This window comes from Carassius carassius, chromosome 14 (assembly GCF_963082965.1).
Source record: "Carassius carassius chromosome 14, fCarCar2.1, whole genome shotgun sequence".
Classification (NCBI taxonomy): Eukaryota; Metazoa; Chordata; class Actinopteri; order Cypriniformes; family Cyprinidae; genus Carassius; species Carassius carassius.
Genome location: NC_081768.1, coordinates 33,181,530 through 33,201,238, shown reverse-complemented (window position 1 = coordinate 33,201,238; position 19,709 = coordinate 33,181,530). Strand labels below are relative to the sequence as shown.

General features: G+C 39.2%; 1 protein-coding gene across 2 annotated transcripts; it reads right to left on the bottom strand.

Annotated features, from left to right (window-relative positions):
* Positions 1-1,925: 1,925 nt before the first annotated feature.
* On the bottom strand, positions 1,926-17,994 carry LOC132157522 (myosin heavy chain, fast skeletal muscle-like). Of its 2 annotated transcripts, XM_059566894.1 has the most exons (40): positions 17,939-17,994; positions 17,552-17,764; positions 17,281-17,424; positions 17,055-17,211; positions 16,531-16,558; positions 16,316-16,427; positions 16,134-16,226; positions 15,984-16,047; positions 15,784-15,882; positions 15,597-15,700; positions 15,291-15,429; positions 15,088-15,206; positions 14,830-14,979; positions 14,572-14,742; positions 14,197-14,497; positions 13,882-13,952; positions 13,716-13,803; positions 13,520-13,637; positions 13,290-13,413; positions 12,675-12,811; positions 12,338-12,593; positions 8,021-8,263; positions 6,595-6,771; positions 6,370-6,515; positions 6,194-6,284; positions 5,700-6,089; positions 5,496-5,622; positions 5,281-5,399; positions 4,961-5,157; positions 4,695-4,878; positions 4,447-4,612; positions 4,225-4,349; positions 3,714-4,022; positions 3,404-3,607; positions 3,184-3,309; positions 2,872-3,042; positions 2,564-2,668; positions 2,381-2,476; positions 2,138-2,269; positions 1,926-2,024 (listed from the first exon to the last, which is right to left on the bottom strand). In XM_059566894.1, exons 2-40 carry the CDS (start codon positions 17,750-17,752, stop codon positions 2,007-2,009), a joined length of 5,802 nt encoding a protein of 1,933 aa, XP_059422877.1. In that variant the 5' UTR covers positions 17,753-17,764; positions 17,939-17,994; the 3' UTR covers positions 1,926-2,006. The 2 variants fall into 2 exon arrangements, with proteins under 2 accessions (XP_059422877.1, XP_059422876.1); XM_059566893.1 differs by lacking the exons at positions 1,926-2,024; positions 2,138-2,269; positions 2,381-2,476; ... (1 more) ...; positions 2,872-3,042; positions 3,184-3,309 and having other exon boundaries at positions 3,371-3,607; positions 13,882-13,949.
* Positions 17,995-19,709: the final 1,715 nt, after the last annotated feature.

Genomic DNA, 19,709 nt, shown 5'->3' with positions numbered 1-19,709 from the left:
ATCACATGTGAATCCCTCATCAGCGACAGAGATAGATAAACTGTACATGTGGCAAGAGGTGCAAGTAACAATGACGGGAGAAGCCATTACTCACCGTGCTTGATGAAATATTCTTACTGCGGTTGTTTGATGAACTTGTGAAAAACTGGAGCGAGGGAGAGGAGAAAAGAAAACAGCGATAGGTTCGAATGAAAACGCTAATGACAAGCTAACGAGTGCTAACGCTTTGCAGGTGTACTGCAGTCACGGATATAAAATAAAAGTGAACGATCAAAGTTAATCTGATAAGATTGATCGATAATATCAGAAATATGGTGTGAATTAAGTTATATTTTACCACTTTAAAAAACAGAGAGTGATAGTAAGATAAAGATTCTAGAGAAAAAATAAAATAAAAACAGCTACACGGAGCTACAATTTGCTACAGAAGGCCAACAGGAAGTAGAGAAAACACTGTCCAACAGCGACCTTCAGTGAAGCGTGTGGGTGACCTGCACGCGCTCTCGGTGAGCCTGTCATGCTTGGAGTTTGGGCCTAATGACTCAAGGGTCATACTCAAACCTAGGCACGGTTATGTGCCTAAGTCCCTCAACACGCCGTTTCGGGCTCGGGTTATTGCCCTGTCGGTGTCAGGAGAGGATGGAGACTCGAGTCTTATTTGCCCTGTTAGGGTTTTAAGAGCTTATGTGTCTCGCTCCGCTGTCTTTCAACAGACTGAGCAGCTGTTTGTCTCGTTTAGTCGACGTTCCAAGGGAATGGCTGTTTCGAGGCAGACTCTATCCAGATGGATAGTTGACGCCATAGCGTTAGCTTACGCTTCCAGGGGCCTTCAGTGCCCACTGGGCGTCAGAGCACACTCCACAAGGGGCGTTGCCTCGTCGTGGGCGTGGTCTACTGGGATCTCCTTGCAGGATATATGTATGGCGGCAGGTTGGGCCTCGCCGTCTGCATTTATCAGGTTCTATAACTTTGAGGTTCCCGCCTTGCAAGCAAGGCTGCTGTCGGTATAGCCGAATCAGGGCCCTGATGGGAATTCTGAGTTTGTGAGCATTATGCGCTGCCGACTGTTATATGGGCAGTATTGCGTAAGACCCGCATTGCCACATTGGTCAGGCCTTGCCTCGACTGTGTGATGTTATATTGCCGCATCTACGGGTGCTGCTAGATATGGGACGGAGGGCTCCCCCCTCTCCTGTCCTGGACTCTCTGTGAGTCCCTCGGGTGACTGTGCACTGTAAATCCTGGCCGTTGCTTCAGGTTTATTGGTGTGTGATCCCTGTGCGCACGGCATTTTACATGGGGTTCCCGTAGCGTCTTAGCTAAGACGCAGTACGAGAGAACTCTCGTAAGAGAACGTACTCGGTTACCAACGTAACCTCGGTTCTCTCTAGAAGAAGGAATGAGTACTGCGTTCTCTGCCGTACAATTCACTCTGGTTCGCTTCGGCGATGAAATAAATCAGGTGAGTCAGCCTTTTCGAGCTCCTTTTATAGGGTTGGGCCACACCTGTTTCGGCGGGAAGTGGCATGAATTGGTCTGATATTGCATCAGCCTGCACTCGATAGGCTGTGCACTTGCCGCAGAGCAGCCAATGAGCGAGCAAGCCATCTCGCCTATGGCTGTGTACTGCTGCAAATGCGCTTTACAAAAATTCAAAATTAAGGATAATTTTTTGCTTCAGTATTTCGTGAAAAGAGACTTTTCCCGTAGCGTCTTAGCTAAGACGCAGTACTCGTTCCCTCTTCTAGAGAGAACCGAGGTTACGTTAGTAACCGAGTACGTTTTATGTCACTTTATGTCACTATCACAATTTCAGTACTCTGCATTTGTGTTCTTTACCATATCATGCCTTATGAGTTATCTTTTAAAACAGTGATTGAGTATGTGATGAAGTTTGAAAGTGGAAAAAATAATGAAGAACAAAGTCAAACTCTGCCATTTAATGGACACAGAAGAACTCAGCACAAGTCAGTCATATGCTTGCTTGTAGGTATAGTTTCTTGTCTTCATTCTTCATCTTTAGTCTAAAAAGCAAAAAAAAAAACATTAAAATTAATAAAAATGATTTTGTTAAATGTTTCATAGATGTTATGTATAAAAAGTAACTTTTCTCTACATAATCATCATCTGTTTTTACCTTCCCAGCTTCACGGCTCTTGGCTCTCAGCTTGTTGACCTGGGACTCTGCGATGTCAGCGCGCTCATGAGACTCCTCCAGCTCATGCTGCACCTTCCTGTACCTGGACAGGTGAGTGTTGGCCTGCTCCTCCTGTTAGGATTACACCAGATATCCAACCCCTTTCAGAGCATTGCACTCATGGCACTGATTGTATTGGATAGAAAATGTCTAAACACTCAAGAAATCTGACATTAGACTTACAGCTTCTTCAGCTTGGCTTTTGTAGGCCTTCACTTTCAGCTGCAGCTTGTCTACCAGATCCTGCAGTCGAGTCACGTTCTTCTTGTCTTCCTCAGTCTTTGGGTGTAATAATTGTTCATGGCCGTGGTTAAACGGTTTATCATCATGAAAGGTGTTAAGTGTCTAATTCGCGTGTGGTTTTACCTGGTAGGTGAGCTCCTTCACTCTCCTTTCATATTTGCGCACTCCTTTCACAGCGTCTGTACCACGTTTCTGTTCAGCTTCAACTTCAGCCTCCAACTCATGAACCTTCAGTAGAGAGTTATTGTCAACGGTGAAATCTCTGCCATGACCAGCTCACCTGAGGGTTACTCACACTAGGCGATCTGAACCGTTCCAGAGCACCCCCAAAGTCTGGTTCGTTTGACTAGTATAATCTCACTCTGGCTCATTAGAAGGCAACCGTTCCTAGTATGAGTACACCCTAAGTCTGTATTTAGCCTGTAATTTACCCTGGACTCCAGTTTCTGGAGCTGTTTCTTTCCACCCTTCATGGCCAGATTCTCCGCCTCATCCAGACGGTGCTGCAGGTCTTTGACAGTCACCTCCAGGTTCTTCTTCATCCTCTCCAGGTGAGCACTGGTGTCCTGCTCCTTCTTCAGCTCCTCAGCCATCATGGCAGCCTGAAATATTGGCCAATGAAAACGAGCTTACCAATATAGATAGAATTAGCTTCCATGAATGTTCTCTTTGCTACCACATCCAGCTAAACAAGTCAAATAACTGTTTAAATTTGAATAGAGTGACAGAATGCAAACACCCACATCAGTGATGGCCTTCTTGGCTTTCTCCTCTGCATTTCTGGCCTCCTGGACTGCATCATCCACCTCACCTTGAACCTGGACCAGATCAGTCTCAAGCTTCTTCTTGGTGTTAATAAGACTCGTATTCTGCAGGATTTAGGCAGGTAGTTTAATGTATATGTAACTAATGATGTATCGTGTGATCTGAATTTGCTCTTAGTATTTAAGAATCTTTTTGTACTTGTGAATGCAGCAGTGTCACGCGTTCGCTGGCATCCACCAGCTCCTGCTCCGCCACTTTGCGGCCTCTCTCTGTTTGCTCCAGGCCAGCTCTCAGCTCCTCAATCTCTGCTTGCATTAGGCCATTCCTGCGCTCCACCATGGCCACCTGCTCCTTCATGTCGTCCTGTCCTCTGACAGCTTCATCAAGGTGCAGTTGGGCATCCTGTGGCAATGTTCTTTCTTTGTTAGTTCCATGTTATGCTTCAGTTAATTCATGTATCATATTCATTTGATCAAACACTTAAACTACTCTTTCTACAGAGGGATACCTTGAGTTGTCCTTGGACGTTCCTGAGCTGTTTCTGGGCCTCAGCAGCCTGGCGGTTGGCATGACTCAGCTGGACCTCCATCTCATTCAGATCTCCCTCCATCTTCTTTTTGACTCTCATGGCATCATTTCTGCTCCTGACCTCAGAGTCCAGAGTGCTCTGCATGGAGTCGATCACTCGTTGGCTGTTCCTCTTGATCTGTTCCATCTCCTCATCCTTCTCAGCAAGCTTCCTGTCAATCTCGCTCTTCACCTGGTTCAGCTCCAGCTGCACACGGAGAATCTTGGACTCTTCATGCTCCAGGGTGCCCTGCAAGTAGAAAAAGGAAATGATTTACATACTTTTTAAACTTGTCAAATTGTACGATATGCCTCCGGAGTTATGGGAGTATATTTGTGACGGTTTAAGAAGAAATAACATTCATTTAAGGTTTTGAACCACTACATATACAATGTTTTAATATTATTCAAAGCACTGGTGTGATGGTAGTGTTGTAGCAAAGGAATGGCACCTCGGCTTCTTCTAGTGCAGTCTGGATCTCTGATTTCTCAGATTCCACTGTCTTCTTGGCTTTCTCTAACTCATGAATGCTCTTTCCAGTTTCTCCAAGCTGTTCAGAGAGCTCAGAAATCTCCTCTGAAAGTATTTAAAAATCAATTGTACATCATTTTCTGTTTTTAAATGCATCTCTGGTTTTTAAAATCTTTGCTGTAAAAATAGAAGTGCCATTTACGTTGCAGATTCTTGTTCTCCCTCTTCAGGGTCTCGAGGTGGTCAAGAGCTTCCTCATAGGAGTTCTTCATTTTGAAAAGCTCAGTGCTGAGAGAACGAGCTTCTTTCTGAGCAGCTTCTAGTTCAGCCTGGCTTTCCTCATACTTCTGCTTCCACTCTGCTAGGACCTGGTGAAAAAGGTAATCGTTGTTAATTAGCTAAGTCCATGGTTCAAGGTTTAGATTTTAAGATTATCCACATCATTCTCACCTTGTCAAAGTTTCTCTGCTTCTTGTCAAGGTTGGCAGCCAATGCATTTGCCCTCTCCCCATCAATCATCAGGTCCTCTACCTCTGTCTGCAGCCTCTGTTTGGTCTTTTCCAGAGAGGCACACTTGGAGTTCACTGCCTCAATGGATTCTTCAGCATCCTGCAGACGCTGTGCCAGCTTTTTCCTAAAGAGAGTGGTATTAAATGATGAAATCTTACTGATATTAAATGTAGGGTAGTTAAGACTCTTTTCGTTGCTGTATTTACTTGGATTCCTCAAGCTCCTCAGTGCGCTGGATGGCATCAGTCTCATATTTGGCTCTCCACTGGGCCACCTCACTGTTGGCCTTAGACATTCCACGCTGGAGTTCAGCTTTGGCCTCCTGCTCCTCCTCATACTGCTCTCTGAGCAAATCACAGTCATGGCGGGCAGACTGAACTGCATGAGCCAGAGCGTTCTTGGCCTGTAAGGTGACACATTTTGGGATTTTAAACACTGTACCTTCTACACAATGGTTTGGATTAAAAAAAAAACAGAACATTACAATTAATTTATTATCAAAACTAAATAATATTTGCAACTCTACCTTGATTTCTTCCTCAACATGTCTTTTGAGATCCTCAATTTGCTGAGTAAAAGCCTGTTTTCCTCTAGTTAACTGTGAAACAAGTGCTTCTTTCTCTTCCAGTTGACGGCTAAATTCACCTTAGAAACAGGTTACAGATATTAGCATGAACTTTAACAACAGAATATTTGAACTCAGTTTTGTTTTAAGATTTTTTACATGTGTCGCTTACTCACCATTTTCAGTCTGAAGTCTTGCTCGTTGTGCATTCATGTCGTTCAACTGGCGACTATTTTCATCACTTTTGGCCTTGATTTCACTCAGCTGGTCTTCAAGAGTGCGGCACATCTTCTCTAAATTACCCTAAAGAGATTAGAGATTATATAAATATGTTTGCAAAGATGATTTTGTACTTCTTAATGATCATCTAGTGACATTACCTTTGCTTTAGCCACAGCTTCCATGTTGCTTGTCAAGTCATCAATCTCCATCTTGTATTCACTCTTCTCCTTCTCCAGCTTCTGCTTGACCCGCTGGAGGTTGTCAATCTGTTCTCCGAGTTCAGCCACACTGTCAGCCTGCTTCTTTCGGAGAGCTGCAGCTGTAGCTTCATGCTGCAAGGTGGACTCCTCCAGATCACGACGCATCTTCTGGAATTCGGCTTCACGCTTCTTGTTCATCTCAATCTGAGCAGCAGTGGCACCACCAGCTTCCTCAAGCCTCTCGCTGATATCTTCAAGTTCCCTGGAAAGATCAGCTCTCTGCTTCTCCACTTTGGCACGAGCAGATCGCTCTGCTTCAATTTCCTCTTCCAGCTCCTCGATACGGGCCTGAGTGAAAAAAAAAGATTCTTTACTGATATTTGTATCGTGGATTTTTCCAGCTATGCATCCACTTCACCATTTCACATCAGAAAGATTAGAGCTAGTGTTACCTGAAGTTCTTTGATCTTCTTCTGAAGCTGTGCTCCCAAAGACTGTTCATCCTCAATCTTGCTGAGAAACTGGCTTATCTCAAAATCCTTCCTGTTTTCAAAGTAATGTTGTGTTAAATGTGTCAAATACATATTTTGTGTAGTTGTGTAAAGTTAAAGATCTGATGGTCACTCACTTTTTGATCTTCTCATCTGATAGCTGTTTTTCATTCTCCAGGTCCATTATGGACTCCTGGGCCAGTTTCAGATCACCCTCAAGCTTCCTCTTGACTCTCTCAAGGTCCATACGAAGCTTCTTCTCTTGCTCCAATGAGCCCTCAAGCTATTGTTACAAAAACTGGAACATTAAAATCTGGTACAGAGCAATAAATTTGATTTCTTATTGATGCCAAACATCTTACATCGTCCACTTGCTGCTCAAGCTTTGTCTTAGCTTTAGTCAGAGTGTTGACTTTGTCTTCCTCTGCCTGAAGGTCATCAAGAGTCTGCTGGTGTGCCTCTTGGAGGGCTTTCTTCTCTTTTGTCAGCTTGGCAATGCTCTCGTCTTGAGAGGCCATCTCCTCTGTCAGGTTTTTCACCTAAATGGAAACATTGATAATAGGTTTCATTATCAAGAGCCTGAATCCCAATCTGCAGTGTATATGAAGAGTTTGGTTCCTAAACGCTGTAAATCCATTTGGATTAATTTGAGTAAAAATGTGTTTTCTTTACCAAGAAAGCTGAAAATCTGTTTCAAACTTGCACAAAGCATCTTTAGTTTATAATAACATTACAACATTTAATCCAGATTTTGATTTTCAAATATTTATTATAAAATTAATAAATACATGATCGTTTTTTTGTTTTTGATTTTCAAAATGCAATGAATGCATTGAAACAATATGAAAGTTTTTTACACAACAAAATAAGTTGATCCACATATGACAGCCTCTGAATTTTGTCAATACTAATCCTATATATAGGATACATTCAAAAATACATTAATCAGTCTTCGCTCCCAAAAATGAATTCAACGGGTCATCTTATTTGCTATAAATTAATTACAACAATAAACGAGAACATTTCTTCATGAACAAGAATAAGAACAGCAATATCACAATAGACCACAGACATTCCAAGATAACATTTCCCTTACATTCAGCTTCCAAAAGTGCATTCGTCTTTGTCATGTTACATTAATTTAGCTGACTAGTGCTATACGCTGTATTAACAAAAACATAAATGCCAAAATGCCAAACATAAAAAAATTACACTGATAAGCTATAACAATAATAATCGAATGCGATTCATCTAATGAACTCGATATTGTGTATCTTGTCAGTGATTTACGGCTCTGTGTATTAAATGCCGCACCATCTTAAAGCAGAAGCACGTGATGGAGATTTACCAGAGCTATTAATCACAGAATCGACTTTACTGACGACAATCGCATGTGATTTATCATGCAGCCCTTGATTGTTTATCACAAAGTAGATGAGGAAAACTAGGATGCCGGGTGTATTCAAAGCTCCGCTATTACTGTCTAGAGTGCGTGGAATGGTGTGCTGTGGTTGGTGGAGCGGATATATCGCATTCTGCAGAAAAGGGAGACTGGCATTTGACGCGGTTTGGAAAAAAAAGGGGAAAAAACGTAACCTACTAACTTGGTCGATATTGCATTTTCCATCAAATTAAAAACTGCCTTATCAATACCGATCAGATAAAATACTGATTTTGGCAGAAACTTAAAAAAAAGATGTTAATCGGGTTTTGGAACAAATCTCTTCATATACATGTATATATAAATATATATAATATACATAGACACACACACATATGAATACTGACTTTATTCTCTGTTGCATGTTTTTCCTTCTCCACTTTTGCCAAGGTGAGCTCCAGGTCATCAATGTCTTTTTTCAGCTCAGAGCATTCATCCTCCAGTTTCCTCTTCTTGGCAGTCAGTTCAGCATTGATTTCCTCCTCATCCTCCAGTCTCTCGTTTGTCTCTTTGAGTTTGCCCTCGAGCTGGATCTTGCTTTTGATGAGCCCTTCACATCTCTCCTCAGCATCAGAGAGGCTTTCAGATTCCTGTTCATTGACATGGATATAGTTAATCACTTATGTTTAGGGATGCATGAAATATTGGCCACCATATCGGTATCTGCTGATAAACTTTAATTTTTCTGTTATCGTTATTAAACTGATATGTGAATACGGCCAATATCTTAGTGCCGATAAATAATGCATTATTTCCTGCAGAGACACTTCAGATGTGCACTGTTCACCATGATGGTTTTTAATTGCTTGAAATATTACTCAAATCCCTTTGAAAAGGAAAATGTGCAGGGCAAGTCTGTCATATTATAATGAGATCATTAACTATTGTAAAATATTGTAACGGAATCTTTGTTTGCACGTGTTTTAGCGTGTTGTTAAGGAAAGAGCGCATTCACAACGGATCCACACATAATTAGCACAGTCAAGTTCGCTTGTGCATTTACAGTCTTTTGTGCAAATGTACGTTATAATATTGTGTTTTTATTTATACATAAAAGTCAGATTTTTCTCATATAGAATGCGTTTGATTAAGCTATATAGACGGCTTAAGTGCTTCAGTTTGCTGTCTATCATCTTTAGCTCAGCACACAAGGCTCAAACAGCAGCTTACAACATTAATAACTATGAATGAGATTGTCATATATATATTAGTGCTGTCAATCGATTAAAAACTTTAACTAGATTAATCACACATTTTTTCTGTGATTAATCGCAATTAATCACAATAAAAAAAGAAATGTTTTTGACCGTTTTTAATATATTTTTTAATGTAATAATTTCACAGTTAAATTTAATTACTTGTTTAAATGACATCTTTTTATGAATGAAGGCCAGTATTACTGATATTAATACAGCTACTGATTTTTTTTTTTTTTACATTTATTATTAGGCTTCAAAAATATAACAGTTTTTAATTTAAGTAAACTTAAAACAATGCTAACATAAACCCATAATAAATGTCATGTTTACTCCTGCCCTTCCTGTCTTAACAGTTAGGAAATATGCAGAAATTTAATAAAGTTATCAAAGTTATATGCAGTCTGCACTGCATAAACTATAAATTAAATAGTTAATCCTTATTAAAGCTACAAAAGTTATTTAGTCAAGAGCAGCGAGTCATTTTCTCTGTTCCCTTTGCAGACATCCCAAGTCTCCCGGAAGTTCCGGGAGTCTCCCGCATATTGAAAGCGGCTCCCTGAGACCCGCAAATTAGTTAAAATCTCCCGGAATTTAGACCGAGCGAGCAAAAGCGTGCATGCGAAACAGATACTGTGTTTCAAACCGTGTAGCGCACGCACGGCAGAGAGGGAGAGGGAGCGAGAGTCCTTGCGTGTGTGTGTGCTAATGTGCGTGTGTGCGAAGCGCATGTAAGACAGAGAGCATCCTGATTGGCCTGTTTCTGCAAATCAACCAATCAATTGTCAGTGTGGGCGGGCTTTTATCTCTACTCCCGAGTCCCGAACAAAATTAATCAGTTATGTCTATCTAGTAACAGGAGCACCATGGCAGAGGGAGACTGCCACAAAACAAAAAAAGTATAAGACACATTTTACGGCAGACTACACGAAAGTGTACCCCTGTCTTATAGGTGTCAAACATAATGACAGTCTTGCTCAAGCATTGCCCATGGGGGGTTATTTGATTGCAAAAGGCATGTTGAGGTGAGTTGACAAGTTTCATTTCATCTGCATATTATTCAGGCTAGTTGCCAAGGCTACATGAAAACAACAAACTCCTTAGACCTGTTTAAAGTTGCAATGGAAAATAAATAAATGCAGTTTACATAAATTGTATAAGCAGATTATATAAATAGTAAAAGTAATCTACATATTTAAACATAATTAACGAATAATTACATAGGCCTATAGCTTATAGAAATAATATTTTATGCTTTTATATATTTTAGGGACCACAACATGTTAGGGAGGCTAAGCGCAGGGAAGGCTGCTCCAATATATCTCAGTTCTCCCATTCAGATAGGCAAAGTCTCACTGAGAAGGTGACTACAGCTGAGATCTATTTCCTTCCCTTTTGGGGGGGGGGGAGAACCTCCCTGAAATGACCTTTTGCAGGTTGGGATGTCTGCCTTTGTTCTTTTAACTTTACTGACAGGAAGCTTTATTGGCTGCTGTCCCTTTAAGAGCAGACAGACACGCGGATCTCACCGTTTATATACTGTCTATGGATCTCGCCTCATTCTCTCACAACTCTTTTTGTTCATTTTAGACTTAATATAAATAATTTAAGATTGCTCTTATGAGGATAATCGACAAAACTGGCACTTTGGGATGTTTATTGTTAGTTCAAGCGCTTAAGAGAACTGGATTCTGGCGCCCTGTCTATGCATTGTGTGTGTGTGTGTGTGTGTGTGTGTGTGTGTGTGTGTGTACGTGTGTATGTGTCACATAAGGGCATTCACAGACAGCGCATTCTCTTTTGTCTTGCCGCGCTTGAAATGTTTAAAAGCATTTAAATGAATAAGAGCGTGATCATATAATGTAAAGCTAGCCAACGGATGGCAGAAAATACGGATGCTGCGTTAATTGCGTTAAATATTTTGACACGTTAAACCAGACAAAAATTAATCGCATGCGTTAACGCGTTAACGTTGACAGCACTAATATATATATATATTTTGGTTTGGTTTCCATATTTCAGCTCGTTGTTGCAGAAAGAGCCAAGAGCGCATCCACAGCACATTCTGATTAGCACATAACTTAGTTCAGGTTCACGTGTGCATTTGCATGTTTTTGTACATATATAAGTTGTAGTATTATATTTATGTTGTATAAATATCTGAATATATGATGCGTTTCTTTGTGTGTAAAAAGCTGGCAGCACTTCAGTATACCAGTGTTCATTCTGTGCTTTAGCTGCACACAGACAGGTTAAACAGCACTGCAAAACAATAATAACTATAATTGGGAATGTTATAAACATAATATTATAAAGACAATATTACCGTGATAAAAAAGTTGTGAATTATTTTGGTTTATTTGTCATGTTTCGACGCGTTGTTACAGAAAGATCGTGTCCACGACACATCTGACTATTCGATGTTTGTAGAGCGGGTGCATTGCAATATTGGAAATAGGCTACTTCTGTTTTAAACCATGAAGGCCAGCCAGTGGATATCATACAAGCAATGTGCAAACTTTGTGCAAGTCAAACATATGCAGGTGAACATCTTTTATCCATGATAGTGAAAGTAAAAACTGACTGCGCTCTCGGCATCTGACGACACACACATTAACAGCACGTATTCTCTCAGAGACGACGAGAGACGAATCTCCTTATATGTCGTATATATAATTTTATTCTTCAATGTTTCTCTTGTCTGTGCATAAAATAAATCTGCTCTTTTGCTTCATTGATAAAGTTTTACTGAAGTGTAACAATTTTATTTAGGCTATAGGCCTATAACTCATTGTAGGCTATGACAGACCTGTTTTTAAGATGGTTTTTTTTCAGTGAGAAGTAGCTTAAGCTTATAGCCTATTTTTATTTTCCTCACAGGTCAAAGCGTGTCAGTTATGCGTTAATGTGCTATGAAATTGTTGCCAAGCAAATTAATTCTAATATTCATTTAATAATAAAAGTAACCTAATAATGCTAGACAGGAAACCGCAGGCCTACATTAATTGCAAATGACAAATACTCTCAATAATGACAATATTTAGTGATTTTGACAATATCTCTGGCTATAGTCCTTACATGATTATCGTCTTTCAACACACTCCATCATCTTAATGCCCCCCCCCCCCACCACCCTATCCACTACACCACTGTCCATGGCATGATTTTTTTTTTTTTTTTTTACATGTTAAGTACTGTTGTCCATTAACTTGTTTCCATTATTGAAGCATTATTTTATTTATTTGTAAGGCTGGTTTATGTTTGATTTATGTTGAAGTGTTTAATGCCTTTTAATGGTGAATCTTTTTTTGGTAATGAGGCTTTCAAAAATTATGTAAAATGTGGATTTAGACTTATCTGCCAACATATCGATTATCGTATCGGCCAAAATTTTCATATCAGTGCATCCCTACTTATGTTCATAGCTGCAGGATCCATATTGGGATAAATAAGAGCTGAAATACTCACAGAAGTTACTTGCTGTAGAAGATCGTGTTTCTCCTGAACAAGTGACACCATTTTCTCCTCAAGCTCCTTCTTTTTAGCTAATGCCTTTGTTAAATCTTCTTTCATTTTCTCAAAGTTCTCCTTCATTGATGCCATTTCTTTTTCACTCTCTGCACTCTTCAGAAGAGGCTTGATCTTGAAGTACACCTTCATCCATGGCCAATGTTTTACATTCATGAATGAGCGGATGTTGTATTGGATGGAATAAATTGCCTCCCTGTGTAAATTGTAATCAGTAAATAAGCCCTTATCACACTGTGCAACTAAACAGTTGTGTTTCAGACATTATTGTAAGTACCTCCTCTCCGTCATTTTGACATACTCCTTCCTCATGACATATCCTCGGGCCAAGGCCTGAGTCATGGTAACCAGACTTGATAGTTTTTCATCTCTCATCTCCTCAAGAGTACCCAACAGACCAGCTTTAAAGAACACCTACAAGAACATTTGTAATATATTATTGGTGTAGTGTTGAAGAAGCCAATTAACACTTTTCAGAGTAGATGTGGCCTGGGATATGGCCCTAATAATAATTGAGATTGGCTGTTCCAGTAATTCCAGTGGTGAAAAACCTATATTATGGCCTATACTATAGTATAGAATGACATTTGGGAGAATTCTGTCCTTTCTTTTTTGATGTAACAGTTTGAGGAGGCACGACAGTGTCTGGTACACAAAGTGGAGTACATATAGAAATGTTTTGTGTAATCTGGTTTGGAATAAGGCTTGACTGACACAAAGCCTAGACTTGAACGCTTATTCAAAAGCTTCAGGCCTTCCTTCCTCATACTGTTGCAGGACAATTGGAAGGACTGAATTCTCTACAATGTCATTGTGTTGTAGCAGAGTAAAAAATTTGAAGGAAAGAGTTGAAATAGTTTTGTCCACATGGTGTATTTGCTGAAAAGCTCACCTTGGTATGTCCAAATTTGTATTGGGTGTGGTCAATATCAATAGAGCCCAAGAGTTTCTCTGTAGCCTTTTTGTTGTCAATGAAGTGTCCCTCAGGGATGACAGCAGCATTTAATACTTTGTATCTAGAGGACATTTAGGGGAAAGTAGTATTCTTGTGAAATATGTTAGGAGGTGAAGATTAGGTAATACATCATTTCTAAGTAAGAAGTTGCAAAAAGATGTCATTACCTCTGCTTGAAGTCACCGTAGTGGATTCTGCTGGGGAAACCCTTCGTGCAGATTCTGATGCCCTCCAGCACACCATTACACCTGAGCTGGTGGATAACAAGGAAGTTCTCCATCAGACCTGAAATGCAAATGTTCTTAAGGTTCAGTTTTTTTTTCTAAACTGTGATTTATTTGAGTTTTCAAGGATCAAGGTTACCTGGAGTCTTGGTTTCATTAGGAATCAAGCAGCGCACAAAGTGAGGGTGAGTGCTCCTCAGGTTAGACATCAGTTTACCCAAGTTTTCCTGTGGAAAGTTTGTGATTAATCTAATCTGTAATGGTGAAAAATTCACAAACTTCAATTAGAGAGAGAATCTGTTTACCCTAAAAACTGCAGACACCGTCTGGAAGGAACCACCCTTCTTCTTGCCTCCTTTCTTTGCACCTCCCTCTGCTATATATCAGTGACAGAGGTTTTTTTTGTTAATCTTGTGTTGCTGTTCATTAAACCCTTCAATAATCTTTATTTGTGTCTTGTTGATTCTAACTATTCTCTTGCATAGATATACTTCATATTTTAAAACTCCAAAGTCTGTGGCGCTCTGATGGTCTTATTCTTTTTTCTTAGTTTTTGTATAACCAGGTGTCTTGTACATAAGTCAAACACAAAAGAATTGAGGAAATGCAAATGTTTGTACCTTCTGGCACAGCGACATACAGCAAGGCCAGCACTTTGAGTGCTGACTTTTGGTAAAGTTGCACGACAGAGTCGTTCAGTGGATCCTTGTTCTTCTCCAACCAGCCAGTAATGTTGTAGTCCACAGTGCCGGCGTAGTGCACCAGAGAGAAGTGGGCCTCTGCTTTGCCCTTGCCAGGCTTGGGCTTCTCGAAAGCTGAACATTTTCCCAGATGCTGGTCATGCAGCTTGTTTTTGAAGCTTGAGTCTGTAGCCTTTGGGAACATGCACTCCTCTTCAAGAATGGAGAAGATGCCCATTGGCTGTTGAAGAAATATTCCCACTCAAGAACAGGCACAGTGAGATCGTTATTTTAATTTACTGAATATCCTCTTACCTTCTCAATGAGCTCAATGCAGGTAGCCAAGTCCATACCAAAGTCAATGAACGCCCATTCAATGCCTTCTTTCTTGTACTCCTCTTGCTCCAGAACAAACATGGTGTGGTTGAAGAACTGTTGCAGTTTCTCATTTGTGAAGTTAATGCAAAGCTGCTCCAAGCTGTTATACTGATAATTCAACAGAAGCAATTATTGCAACTCACTGTTATCTTGTATGCCTTGATTCTTTCAGAGACATTAATGACTGATACTCACATCAAAGATCTCAAATCCAGCGATGTCCAGCACACCGATGTAGTACTCTCTAGGATTCGTCGTGTTCAACATCTCATTGATACGGACGACCATCCACAAGAACATTTTCTCATAGACAGACTTGCAGAGTGCAGAGACTGCATTGTTCACCTGACAGATTCAAAGGTCAATGTATTATTACCCTTACTTCTCACGATGACTATGTCTGAGATATTTCTCACTGTATCCATAAGTTAAATGTGTTGATGAAGTCATCACCTGTGGTACTGTCTGGCCTTTGGTCACCATCTCATTCCCGACCTTCACTCTGGGGTAACACAGAGCTTTCAGCATGTCAGCAGAGTTGATGCCCATGAGGTAGGAGATTTTATCAGCAGCTAAGGAAGCAGAGTTTTATGCATTATTGTTGCTAATTAAGTGACCATTTTTATATGTTCATTTGTGCTCAAATTTGATCTTACCCTCATTGCCGTCAGGTTCGGCCTGCTCCTCTCTCTGCTTCTGTTTGAACTTCATGGCCCCATGATGCATCACCGCACCTGTCAGCTTGTAGATGCTCATCTTCTCATCAGCAGTGAAGCCCAGAATGTCAATGGCAGTCTGTTTTTACACAGACCAAATAAATCATATAGTTTATTGGAGTACTTTATACTGTGTCATGCACTATTCAGTTAAAGCTTGTGTTTTTCTGATGTTTACTTGCTCAGAAATTTAGCAAAAAATCTAAAATACTACTACTAATAATAATATTGCAGCTATCCACATACATCTGTGGCAATGAACTCCTCCACATCATCGATGCTCTTGACAGTGATTTCCCCCTGGCTGATCATTGGATAGTCGTAAGGGTTGGTGGTGATGAGCAGGGCCTCTGTAAAGAATTGATGTGCAGTATGTTGCCAGTGCTCTCAAACATAGAAATAACTGAAACACACAATCCTGTAGATTTCTCACCGAGCAGCTCTGGCTTGTGTCCAGTCATGAGCTGGTAGAAGATGTGGTAACTCCTCTCAGCAGACAGCTGGAATGTTACCCTTGACTTTTCTAGCAGATCTTTCCAAGAAAAGGTGTGGTAAAAAGACATTGTTTTCAATTGATTAACCCACATCTTAAACTCCAAATAAAATGTTTGGCTTAAAACAGTGTTGACTCACAAGTTTCAATATCTGCTTTGGCCAGTTTACCAGTGCCCGAAAAGTGAATCCTGATGAATTTACCCTAGGTTGAAATCATTGATAAAAGCTCAACTGTTTGTGATTGAAAATTAATGATGTTATTAATTATGATTCATCGCTGCAACTTACAAAACGTGAGGAGTTGTCGTTCCTTATAGTCTTGGCGTTACCATAAGCCTCCAGCAGAGGGTTGGCTGCAATGATCTGGTCCTCCAGTGATCCCTAGACGTAATTGTAGCACAGTGGGTAGTCATGAGGTGAATCACAAACACTGTCATCAATAACATTGTCTAGAATAGATATTCACTAACCTGCATTTTTCCAGGGCCAGAGTCTGTCTTCTTTGGACCAGCCATCGCAACAGTTGCAAAGTACTGAATGACACGTTTTGTGTTCACAGTCTTTCCTGCTCCAGATTCTCCACTGGAGATTTATATGAGAGCATCATTTAGTCATATATCTTTAACTGATTTACAATCATAAGTGAAAAGCTTCAGGTTGTGTCAGCAGAAGAATATTTACTCACGTAATCAGGACAGACTGGTTCTCACGATCTGAAATTAAACCGTGAAATATTAACAGGATATATAAATATAGGTAGCACTCTATATTAACTTGAAGCTATTAAGTGTTTGTTTGTTTTTTGCCATTATTATTAGATTAAAAGGTTATATCCTAAAGTTAACATTTCAGTTATTTATTCATGTAAGTACAAATAGAAGATAAAATAATGCAAAATAATGGTTGTTATCAAACACTTACTAATTGATAATTCATTTGAACTGTACTACTCCGTTTCCTCAGCTTAAAAACCTCATTTAGGTACCGTTTATAAAGAAGTTGTTAACTAAGGATAAAAAAAACATCAGTAATCTTTGATATAAAGATACTATTTGGGGTTAATTGAGCTTTTCTATGAACTCCTTTCATAGAGCAACAGCAATTTATAGACAATGAATTATAGGCTAACACCTCATGCTAGTTATTATAAAGTGTATTTTTCATTGTCTTTTTAACTATTATATGTTGAGACTGCTGGAATCCACTTACCTGTGAGCATGAACTGGTAGGCGTTGTCAGAGATGGAGAAGATGTGAGGTGGGGCTTCAATCCTCTTTTTGCCTCTGTATCCAGCCACAACAACTGCGTCGTACACTGGGAGCCATTTGTATGGATTGACAGTGGCACAGAACAAGCCAGAGTAGGTCTGAAATGGAGATCGTCCAGTTTTACAATGTTTCTGCCCTATTCTAGGAATAAATTATGATTTACTTACATAGATCATCCATGCTGCGTAACGCTCTTTGAGGTTAAACAGCACAGAAGGCTCATTGAGATGGGTCATCATGGCCATGTCCTCCATTTTGTCAAATTTGGGAGGATTCCTTGGGAAGATTTGATCTTCCTTTACTGTGACAGTCTGTAATTAACTTTTTTTTAGACTTTTTGTACACATATTTCTGCACTATTAAAGTGAAAAACTTTAACATTTGAAGACTCAAGCACAGTCACATATGAAATATTATTTTTTAATATTTGATACTTACTTTCCCACAGTCAGTTTTGACAGTAGCTTTGCCAGCCTCTATACTAATAAGTGTACTTTTCAAGTACATCTCAGCTGGATCTGTCACGAAGAATGCTGTTTTGGCATCGAATTTAGCAGTCTGAGCCTCGAGTCTCTCTCTTTCTGGCTTCCGGAGGTAAATGGCCGCCGGGCCGAAACACTCCATTTCACCATCTCCCATGATTGTACTTCACTGTGGAGCACAACTGACATTACCATGCTGATATACTTCATTAGATTCACTTTTTGATTGTAATTGTCTAACTTTCAACTCTAACTCTCCTAATACATTCCAATCAGTTAAACCAAATCATCAACCAAATCATCACCAGATCATATTGTCACCATCAGTTGGGAAGTTCTTTACCTTGTATTAATCTCAGATGGAAATTGCAGCTGGCAAGTCCAGGATTCTGAAATATAAAAATGATAAATGAATATATACTAATTAGTAATACATATATAATTATCATTATATATAGATAGATAGACAGTAGACAGATAATAGATAGATAGATAGATAGATAGATAGATAGATAGATAGATAGATAGATAGATAGATAGATAGATAGATAGATAGATAGATAGATAGATAGATAGATAGTGACTCACCGTATTTTGATGGGCAACTGTGCTGCAATCAGAGGTTGTCATTTATATAGTAACTTTACTGAAGACTCAGCTGAACTGTTCAGCTGGATTTGGTCATGTTATTCTACATGTTTTATGAGGATGCATCCGAGTCCTAGTGGAAAATAGCAGCAGGCTGTCGTTCATTTGTTTTGTGGGTTTGCTGGAGCATGTGATATTTTAATTATTTTAATGGTTTAGATCAACTGAACAGTCTTTCTATACTTAAATTCATGATGTTGATATGTTTTCCTTTTAAAGCAATAACATATTAATCATAGACATTTGGATAATATACTTATATGACATAAAAGTTTAACAGTCCATGTTTTTCTTATGTTTTGTCTTGTCTTTTTAATGTAGGCTTTCTTGTTGAGTGTATGTTTGTTTACAATGTTTAATTTGATGTCACCGAGGTCTTATTTCAATTCTGCTTCTTATTTCAATCTTGGCAAAGAGGAGGAACTTGATTCAGATGTGAAGAAGCAGTCAGCTGTCACTACTATTTAATTTTAGAGGGGAAAGCAAGACTAGCACCATGTGATGACTAAAAGTTTTTACTTTTGATAAAAGGTAATATACAACTTGAGTTTTGGGCAACTATAATATTAATAACTATTTGTTTTTGAACTTTTAGCATCCATATTAATTCCTCTTTAAAAACCAAAGATGGACTGTGACAGTCCTTCCAAATGAATAAATAAATAAATAAATACATGTATCTGACTGACTTTTTGGGGGGAATTAAACCTCAGTGATCACTGCACATACAAATCTTACTTCATGGTCATATAATGACTATCAAACTTATAAACAGAATGTTCATATATGGACAAATTATAAATATAGCACAGTGAGAGCTCATGTTTGTATTAAGTTTAGGTTACACATCCAGGCCAAGGTGAAGACTTATTTGACCTATCATGACATTAGTGTAAGATTCCTCAGTACGTGCACTGCTTTTTCAATTGACTGTACTTTTGAAATAAATAAATAAATAAATAAATAATTAATTGAAAGTAATAATGTTTATGAGTAGCTCTAACTCTCTAGATTTATGTTTATATGTTAACATTCATTAGCTGCTGCAGTATACTATTGTAATAGATTGTTATTAACTGACTTTGTGTTAGAGTCACAAGCCTAGGAATTTTGCTTGATTTTAATATAAATTTACAGACAACAGTCACCATACTCAGAAGCATTTGGCCCAAAGATGAATAAGTACTACACACTTATTCATCTTTGGGCCAATTGCTTCTGAGTATGGTGAGTTGCATTTCCAGATGCATTCCTATATGAATATGGTACTGTTTGTTATCACACCACATCTGTCCTAAGTGCATCAAGTCAAATACGGAACGTCAAACCACAAAATCATTTACTTTTCTTGAATGTAGTTTTTGTTTCATTATAGTTTTAGTCGACTAAATATCATAAAATTTTAGTCGACTAAATCAACCATGAATTTAGTCAGCTAAAATCTAATGGGTTTAGTTACAGTGCAT